This window comes from Mercurialis annua, linkage group LG1-X (assembly GCF_937616625.2).
Source record: "Mercurialis annua linkage group LG1-X, ddMerAnnu1.2, whole genome shotgun sequence".
Classification (NCBI taxonomy): Eukaryota; Viridiplantae; Streptophyta; class Magnoliopsida; order Malpighiales; family Euphorbiaceae; genus Mercurialis; species Mercurialis annua.
The window spans coordinates 57906402-57916829 of NC_065570.1; the positions used below are offsets into that span (position 1 = coordinate 57906402).

Here is a 10428-nt window from a genome sequence, read left to right on the forward strand (position 1 = left end):
AATAATGCGGAGAGGGTGGGGGTGCAAAAGCGCGAACTGGCCAAGTTTTCGAATTTCGTGATTTGCTTGAAAATTTGTTGGCGAGGGAGAAAAATCAGAAGAGTTTAGCCGTGGATTGAATGACCTATCCACGGCTAGGATTAGTTTAGAAAAGTATGACACGGATTGGGATCCGTTTGAAGTTGAAATGGCCAATTGGAATGGCTTTCTCAGCGGGGTCTTGAAGGGATGATCCAACGGTTTAGATTTTGCGCTCAAGTATTACGCGGATTGCCCCTGTGGCATGTAAATCATACACTAAATCAGTTGCTGTCCGTCTATCCCCAAAGAATGATGAATTTGTAATTTATAAGTATTTTATAGAGAAATGAAATCAACACAGGTTTATTTAGATTTTCAAAATAATTTGTATTATATCAAACAGTTAGTTTTATTTAAATTATGGCTACAAGATTTATAGGTTTTATTAATTTAAAATTCATCAATTAAGTCTCTTAAAAAATTTAAGGGGAAGTGAAGCTCTATTCAATGAGGAAAGTATTATTTAATTGTTGAGTTGAGGTAACCAATGCTACTAAGATTCAAATGCCCGATGTTTTTAAGATCGGCTCAACCAGTGGCGGAAGGAGGGGGTCGAGGAGGTAGGCTAACCCTCCTCGCCGGTAGGTACAAGAAAGAAACTATTGTTGCACCATCATCCGTTCTTTTACATTTTGCCTTTCCTCTTGCCGAAATGGTGCCCCGCTGTTCAAATTAGTTTGTAGCACTGCTGCAACCGGTGAATTTTTGTAAATTGAAAGAAAAAAGTCAAATGGCTTGTCGTTTGGCAGCAGCTTCAAATAGAAACAGACTTAAGTCTGTTTTCGTTTTAACGGGACAATATTGTGAAATATTCTCTCTTGTTCTTTCTTCCCTCTTTTTTTTCTCTCTTTATTTTTTTTTTTTAAAAAAAAAAGCATGACCCTATATTAAATATTTCGCTTAATTCATCAATTTATTCAACTTAATTCTTATCTTTTCTACTCAATAGTCTAAGGTAATATAATTTCATCCTATTTTTAGTTAGTTTTTTATATAGTTTATATTTTTAAGTAAATCAATTTAGTTTATATAATTGTCTGGTAATGATATTAAATTTCATTTTTAGGCTATAGATATTGATTTAGTAATGTAAGGTGATGGATTTGTACAATACTTCAACATTTGTAATTTTATTTTATTTTTTATATAAATTACTAATTTAAATTATTATGTCAATGAATTGATTGAATTGATTTTTTATATGTTAGTTATTGTATGCATGAATTGATTGAATTATATAAACGAAATGATTTAATTATTATTTTTTGATGTTATGTCTATAGTAGCAAATTGATGAATTAATACTTGGTCAAATTAATTACATAATTAACTTAATAAATTATATAAATAAATTGATAGTCATTTTTGATAATTTGTGTCGATATATCAAAAAAGACAATTGAATTTTTCAAACATGCGATTAAGAATCTCGATTTGAGCATACCTTCGGCTTTTGAGACATCTAATATTCCACATCTTTTTGAGACTCGATGTGATTTAACCATCAGTGTGATTAAAATCGGGTTTTGGCAGAATATGGAAGTTCTTCTTCTCATCAATAAGGATTCAATGGTTCAAACCACGGTTGATTTTGAATTCAGACGAACCCGAAATTCCTTCTGGAAGTTTTTGGTTTTGTCGAATGTGGGCTTCAAGGGCCGGTTTGTTTCACAGATTACAAGTTTGGGCTTCGAGGCCAAAAAATAAATAGAAACATGCCCTATACAGCATGTATGATAAGACTACATCTGAAACATTATACGTGGGCTCAAACGGGGCCCGATTTTGAGTTCAAACAAGCCCGGAAACATAAAACCAAAGTTGGATCGATCTGTAATCGCATGGAATCAATTTTTGGGAAAGAGGGAGTGAAGAACTCGGTGCCACTATGAGTGGCGGCGTCGGCAATGTGAACCGGCAGCTTCGCCGATTCTAGATGGGTTCATGGGGCACTTTTTCGGGTTTCATGAACATGTAAAAACAGCTCCAAACACATCAAAACGCACAAAAAAACATTTTAACACGTAGTGGGATATAATGATTACACATGCAATAATTATCCTAAATCATTCTTTTCTAAACTGATTATGAAGTTAAGATGGCAAAAACATAAAAAACGCATAAATATGGCAATTATGGCAATTTGATTCTAACATGCATCCTAAGCAACATAATTAAATGGATTTGAGTATATTGCATAAAATATAACAAAATAGCCCTAAACATGTTCCTAATCAGTTTTTCATGGCAATTATAATAAAACCATTAAAAATAACAATTATGGTAAAAGTAGAAAAAATAAACTAGCATGCATCCTAAACACAGTACATTCAACAGTTATGATCAAGATGACATAAAAAATGATGAAAGATGATATTAGGTCCTCAAAAGTACCGTTATGAGTTCTTGGCTTGTTTTCTGCTGATTTATATGTGGAATCCAGCTTCGAATCGATACACGACACTACGTTCTTGAGTGATTAAAGCGTTTAAATTTATTTTTAGGACCGGAATTGACTATTTTTGATGTGTGTGTGTAATAATTCACCGATGACCGGTCGGTCGGATCGAAACTTGGACAATGGTCGATAGCGGTTGGTTAGTTTAACTAAAACCCACATTTGCCACGTGTTAATATTTTATTGACTCAAATATAGACTAATGAGATGTTGACACATACTAAGGGTAATATTGTCTCGTTTTATTTATTTTGGGTTATGAGAGATTTTGTCAAAATCAAAATGATAAAGTAAAAATATAACACTATAACACTTTTAGAGATTATCCTTTAATTTTGAGCTCAAATTTGAGTTTGAGCTCAAAATGGGTTGGAGTTTGGAAGAACTATGACTCAGGTCGACTCATTTACATGGATTATGATGGATAGTTGTTCAGTATTATCTGCATTATTTATGTTGGCCTAATTACTTAAAAACCCTCACCTTATAACTTTTCTGTATTTATACCCTGACTTGTTTTGAGTTTTCATGTTTCACCTCTACTTCGAAGCACTAAATTGATCTCTTTTCATTTGAAAAAAAAAAGTTAAAACAATCCTTCATTTTCAGTTTATATTCTAATTAGATGTTAATATTATTAATTGTAAAAAACACCTTTTTCCTTCAAAAATTCAACTAATAATAATTATTTAATTTATATAAATTATTAATAATTTTTTCAAATCAGAAGTTATAAAAAGAGCAGATCTGGAAAAGGAGCAAATTTACTCCTCCTTCAAAGGAAGGAGGAGTTCGAGCAGCTCCTCCTTCAATGGAAGAATGAGTTCGAGCAGCTCCTCCTTTCATGGAAAGAAAGAGCAAATTAATTTATATTAATTATCAATAATTTTTTTAAATCAGAAATTATAAAAAGAACAGATCTGAAAAAATGACCAAATCTACTACTCCTTCCATGGAAAAGGAGCAGATATGCTCCTCCTTTCATGGAAGGAATAACATGAGAACCGAAAAAATAAAAAAATATTTTTTTTTATAAAAGAATTTAGTGGTGAGTCCGTAAATCAGAAGAGTACTGTGGAAGGTCGAAATATTTTTTTTAAATAATTTAATTTTTAATAAAAAAATTAAAAATAGTTAATTATTAGGATTTATTTGAACATTTTTGAAGCTGAAGGACTTAATTGTATTTTTTAAAATAAAAAAACATGGTAATAATCCGTTTATTTAGTTGTTATTAATGTTTTTTTTCTTAAATTATTTAAATCGTTAATTGTAAACTTGATCGGGACAGAGGTGAAACATGAAAATCTAAAATAGGATACTTTGAACTTTGTTTTAGGTGTATAAATGCAAAAACAATACAAGGTGAGGGGTTTTAAGTCATGAACAAAATTTTCAGGCTGCCTAGGCAGCAGGAATTTCCTGCAGTATGTACACATGGCACCTTCTAAGAGGCTGCCACGCATACTTTATTCCCTTTTCTATATTAAGTGGTTAATTAACCAATATTGTTGGCTAATCTATATCTAACTTCTAAAAGGGAAGTAGAATTACACTGTACACTGAACAGTATTTTCTACTTCCCCTTTAGTCTTTGCTGATGGAATAGGTGTGCTATTTAAAAAAGTGGTTTTGCTGTTGTAAGTTCAATAATTTAATACTACAGAGTCTTTTTATATTTTCTTTACATATATACCCTGAAGTTTTTTTTGTTTGCTTTTTACATCAATAAAACCAAAACGAGTGCCATAAAATGAATTTACAAAAATAACCTCATGTCTAATGCCAAGACGCTGTCGTATGTATATTTTGCTCTGCAAATCTCAACCCCTTTGTGGAAAAGGCAGGAAAGACTCTAAATTGACACGCATTGCATCAACTTTTGAATGAATGACATGTAGATGGCTGTCATTTGTGCTTCAAAATGTTAAATGACAGACAATTTATTACCTAAGACTTGCTCGTCTAATGACACTTGGACTTCCATTCCTGCAATAAAATCATGATGGCTCCACATGCTTGATACATACATTAAAAAAATACAATGACTGCCAGCTAGGTGAGAGACTATTAACATGTTGCACCTTCGTGAAGAAGCAACTTCTTGAGGAAGTTGTTCACTGTTCAACTAGCTTCCATGGAAGCTTCATGTCCATGTAACTTTTTCTTATTTCCTTCTTTAGCCCCTACAGTAACTTTCAACAATGGCCACGAGCCTCGTGGCACCTATCTCTCCACTTTTTATCCGATGATATTTACCGAAGGATCCTGCAGAGTAGTATAAATATAAACATTACATGTAAGCACTAGCACACTTTAGTCCATTGTTTCTTTTAGGTTTGAATTTTTATTTGTGAAAAGCAGGCATTCTAATTGCTAACTACACTTTTTTCATTCAATTTCAGGCCTTTACATAACAAAAATCTGCCGTTTCCATATAAGGTTCTTTTCTTACCTTTTTACAGTAAAAATTATATATATATATATATATATATATATATATATATATATATATATATATATATACACGCATAAATAATGACTTATCTAAGTTTTCTAACCATTTTTTTCAGGGAATCCGAGTCAGCAATCAACCATTTTGACAGACTACGGGGTAAAATTATTTTTCTCTTACTGCAGCATTCTAAATGAAAAGCAAATACACAGCTCATGTTTTCAGATCTTAAAAATCATAAGATGTAAATGCCGATTTTAGCTATGTAAGGGCTATTTGTAACCCATGTAACTAAATACCCATTGCAATAAACTGTAGCTTCCTTTGTTTGACATTTATATTTGTATTTATGCACACAGTTTATTAACACATAATAACTTTTTCAGCGAATCACTGTTTATCGATCAAAAGCATGACGGACTGCGTGGTTCAGGCTATTTTTGGGTTCATTGAAAATGAAAACTAAATATCACATAAATTTGTATGAAATAATCGAAAACATTTGATGAAAAAACTATGGCAGCTCATGTACGGAAACCTCATTTTAGTAAACTGTGTACATGTTTCAAAATTAGCATTTACTTTCAAGTCGTTAGTTTACCGAACAGTTTACAAGTCCAAATATAGTAAAATACAGTTTAAATATCATCATTACCTTTGTAATGAATACAACTTATATTTGACTGAAATAACATGGTGTTTAAATTAATTTAATTGTAGTTGAATATTTGTCAATACTTTACTGTGTATCAATTATTTATTAATTAGATATTAATGAGATGTTTAATGAAATTTTTTACATTATAAATATTAAATTTTATTTTTTCACTGAATAACCATTAGAGAAGAATAAAAAAAGATTTCATTTAGATAGCCATATTAAAATAACTGAATCAGTAAAAAAAAACTAACTGTTTATAATAACTAAAAGAAAAAAAACAAATTGAAATTGAAATTAATTTTAAATTTGTATGTTTAGAATAATCGCTTATTTAGTATTAGTCATATGTTTATTAATTTGATCTTTCTGTAATTAGATAAAAGTAGTACATTTTAAATGGTAGATTTATTCTTTCAAAACAACCAGTAAAGAAAGAAGAATAGTAAGAATTCATATTAACTAGATAAAATTATCTAACATGTGTTTGTGTACTGGACCATCGATGCAATTGCATGCCAAATAATATCTGTTAGCAAATTTGTGTATTACTTATTTACTTTGTCAAAACTATGTGTAAAATGTAAGAATGAAGAGATCCGGACTTTTGATGTACTGATTCCCACGTCTGGGCTGCATATCCTACAATATCAAAATAAAAAATAGAAACTGTTAAATTTGGTGCTAGCAATATGTAAAATAACTTTACTTTAATGGTAATGGTCGATTAACAAAATTGAACTTACAAAAAAATAGCTAATATGTTTTTACAATATTAACTAAATTAAACTTACAAAAGAAGATTTAGTTTTTGTATTATATTTCAATTGTTAAGCTATATCTGCTAATGTCTTATTTGTTGTGCTAATGTACAGAATTTTATTTCCTTCAATAAAAGCATGGCCATATTTGTTTTTCAATTGCCCATCAATGTATTTATCAGTTTGCTTGATTGCTAGGTTCATGTATCCATCTAATTAAACAAGCTAATATATCTCTCAGCTTAACTAGCAAGAATATTTTCTTTTGAGCTATTTGTGATCTGTTTTTTGTCCTTAGTAATTGTGGATATGCACTAGGTGAAGAAGAATAAGCTGGTTACCAATGGGAGTTGGTTCAAGTGGTAAGCGGCTTGGTATCGCTTAAGCAAGGTCTCGAGTTCGAGTCCTTGTGAATGCAGAAAATTCCCACTGGCAGACTCACCCACCATGCCAGGTGCGCGACGCGGGTCGGATCCGGATTAGTCAGGGCGAACCTTGGAAACCGGATGGGCTTACCAAAAAAAAAAAAGAAGAATAAGCTGGTTATACAATATGATGTGTTTCTGGATTGAATTGAATGGGAATGTTTTAAGTTATTTCAATTTAAATATTCAACTTGATTAATCCTATTCATTCGGTCAGTTGTTTTCATTAATTGCTAATTTTCAAACATTAAATTGGTAATTGACCGATGAGTTAATTCATCACCTAATAAGAAATGAGCCACATATCAGGCTGTAGGTTATTCTTAAGTAATTAGGCTTGTTTTATAGCTCATCAAAGCTGCAGCAGACCGCAATCATACGGTGATAGAGATCAATACGTGTCAGAGTGATAATGGCCACATAAACAACCAACCATTTTGTAGCAACTACCTTATTCTTTTATACACCTCCAATAAAATATCTCATTTCTTTCTACACTGTGCATCCCACACATTTCTCTCAGCCATGGAGCACTGTTACTTTGTTTCTCTCATCCTTTTCGCTTTCGTACTATCATCTACCATCGCGTCCACTGTAACTTCCGATAACCCCGACGACGTTCCTTTGATTCGTCAAGTAGTACCTGAAGATGATCATCTCTTGAACGCAGAGCATCATTTTAGTCTCTTCAAATCTAAATTCGGAAAAAAATACGCTACTCAGGAGGAACATGATTTCAGATTCACAGTGTTTCAATCTAATCTACGACGAGCTAAAAAGCACCAGAAGATAGATCCTACGGCGGTTCACGGTGTCACCAAGTTCTCGGACCTGACGCCACGTGAGTTTCGCCGCCAGTATCTCGGCTTGAAGAAGCTTCGTCTTCCTGCTGATGCTCACCAGGCTCCGATTCTTCCTACTGACAATATTCCTGAAGATTTTGACTGGCGTGAGCAGGGTGCTGTTACTGGCGTTAAGAACCAGGTATACATCTCTGTGTTGAAAGAAATCAATTAAATAAAACACTGTCAGATACTAGATGAAACTGTAATTTATGACCTGAAAAAAAAATCACAGAGACGTAAACTTTGACACCTGTCGCTAGATGTATATATATATTTGACGATGAAATTGATAATAAGTTAATTAGCTTAGCTACCAAATTTATAGATTCTTAGGTAATTATGAGCCGTTTAACTAATTTTAGCGCGTTATCTAGATTTTCTGATACGAATATTGCTTCTATAGGGAGGATGCGGATCGTGCTGGTCGTTTAGTGCAGTCGGAGCTTTGGAAGGAGCTCATTTTTTAGCAACAGGGGAGCTAGTGAGCTTAAGCGAACAACAGCTTGTGGATTGTGACCATGAGGTTTGTGAATTCTTTTCACATAATCAAATCTAATAAGACAATTTAATGATTCTCACGTCGCTATATATCTTTAAGTAGTTCTTTCTAACTCGTTATTGTAAATTTGGCAGTGCGATTCAACAGAATCTGATTCATGCGATTCAGGCTGTAACGGTGGCTTGATGACCAATGCATTTGAGTACACACTGAAGGCCGGTGGACTAGAGCGAGAGGAGAATTATCCTTATACTGGAAGGGATGGTGGCCCTTGCAAATTTGACAAAACGAAAATTGTTGCATCTGTTAGTAACTTCAGTGTCGTTTCCATTGATGAAGAACAAATTGCTGCAAATTTAGTAAAGAATGGTCCACTTGCAGGTACGAATAGCGTTTCCAATTGAGTTTTTTCAAAATAAACTCATTTGTTAATAAGTTTGATTGTTGAACAGAATTTAATTAAAGAAAGGATAAATGTTTTTTTTGCTGTTTTGTCTGTGGTGCAGTGGGGATCAATGCAGCTTATATGCAGACATACATGGGAGGAGTTTCCTGCCCATACATTTGCATAAAGCGTCAGGATCATGGGGTGGTCCTTGTGGGATATGGAGCTGCAGGTTATGCTCCTATCCGGTTTAAGAACAAGCCTTTCTGGATTATCAAGAACTCATGGGGTGAAAATTGGGGAGAGAATGGATATTACAGAATATGCAGGGGCCGCAATATCTGTGGAGTTGACGCAATGGTCTCAACTGTTGTTGCTGCTGTTCACACAGACAATGAGAAATGATTGCAATTGGCAATAGAGCTGTTGTAAATATGAAGTATGTTGTGTATTGTTATAAGATATGTTGTTACTAATCTAGATGCCATTGATGCTGGCTTATCAGGATTGTCTGTTGTTAAAGGGTTGTATATGCTTATTGCTAAAGAAACTTGATTATACTTATGCAGTGAAGGCTTTTAGAGAGCCTTTGTATAATAAACTCATGCATTTTCGATTGTATAGCCATTTTGTATGAGATGCTTGCGTTGGTTCTTGATTTCATATCATCATATTTCACGCATTGATATAAAAAGGGCACTTTTGACTCTTTGCATTTGTCATGTTTTTGCATTGGACCTCTGAGCTTTTATTTATCACTATTTACTCCATCATTTTTACTTTATTGACAATGGATTCCTCCATCATAAAAAATGTTAATAGTGTCGATTAAGATTGAAAACAAAAACCCAATTAGTGACATTATGTCAACAAAAATAAAAGCACATGGACTATATTTTAATAAAATTAAAGTAAAAAAACGAATAAAAAACTTATGCCAATTGCTCTAACGGCGTGTGATGTGCATGTATTTTATTTCCATGACGGAGGACCTAATGTCTATAAAATTAAAAGTGCAGAGATTCAAGTTGACAAAAAAATGAAGGGATTCAATACAAAAAATGGATAAGTGCAGAGACCCAAATATGCATATTGCCTATAAAAAGATATATAATGATGTAGTAGTTCATCCAAAATTATCACATTCCTACTGGTAGTCTATTACCAGTAGAGGTGAGCACGGTTCGCTTCGGTTCGGTTTGGTTTAGTAAACTCCAAAACAAAACCATATTTTAAGAGAAAATATAAAAACCAAACCACGCCAAATATTTATATAAAATTTCGGTCCGGTTAACCAAACTTTAGCATCGGTTTTGGTTCGGTTTTGGTTCAGTTTGGTTAATATAGATTTAGTTAAAAATTATATATAATTATACGTAATAATTAAAATTATGCATAATAATTTGTACTTATATGTGTGTATTAGTTTATATGTTTTATTTTCATATATGTATCTATACACACATATTATATTTTTATATAAATATTTCAATAAATAAATTTTATATTTATTTAAACATATATAAATATTAATAAAAATAATATTATTGTAAACTTCAGTTTTTCGGTCGGTTCGGTTAACCACTAGTTGAAACCAAACCAAAACCAAAAACTATACTTTTTTATAATTTGAAACCAAACCAATTTATTTTAACCATTTTAACCAAACCAAAATTAATTTCGGGTTGGTTTGGATCAGATTAATGGTTTGATTCGGTTTTTGCTCACCCCTAATTACCAGTTCAAGATCAGGAAAATACCTGCAGCATCCACTCTTCATGGACCTCTCAGCAACTGAGCTGAGACACCGTATACTCTATCCCATCTGAATAACCCTTCATTTAAAAAAGAGAGAGTAATT

The 10428-nt window shown here is 32.5% G+C and overlaps 1 protein-coding gene and 1 long non-coding RNA gene across 2 annotated transcripts; both read left to right on the forward strand.

The window, feature by feature from the left end:
- The first annotated feature begins 4537 nt into the window (after positions 1-4537).
- On the forward strand, positions 4538-5328 carry LOC126662004 (uncharacterized). Its single transcript, XR_007635691.2, has 2 exons — positions 4538-4981; positions 5113-5328. It is a non-coding gene; the product is annotated as an uncharacterized LOC126662004 (long non-coding RNA).
- Positions 5329-7314: 1986 nt separating this feature from the next.
- Positions 7315-9188, forward strand: LOC126661976 (cysteine protease RD19A-like). Its single transcript, XM_050355860.2, has 4 exons — positions 7315-7822; positions 8087-8206; positions 8317-8563; positions 8689-9188. The coding sequence occupies exons 1-4, from the start codon at positions 7364-7366 to the stop codon at positions 8970-8972; spliced, it is 1110 nt and encodes a 369-aa protein (XP_050211817.1). The 5' UTR covers positions 7315-7363; the 3' UTR covers positions 8973-9188.
- Positions 9189-10428: the final 1240 nt, after the last annotated feature.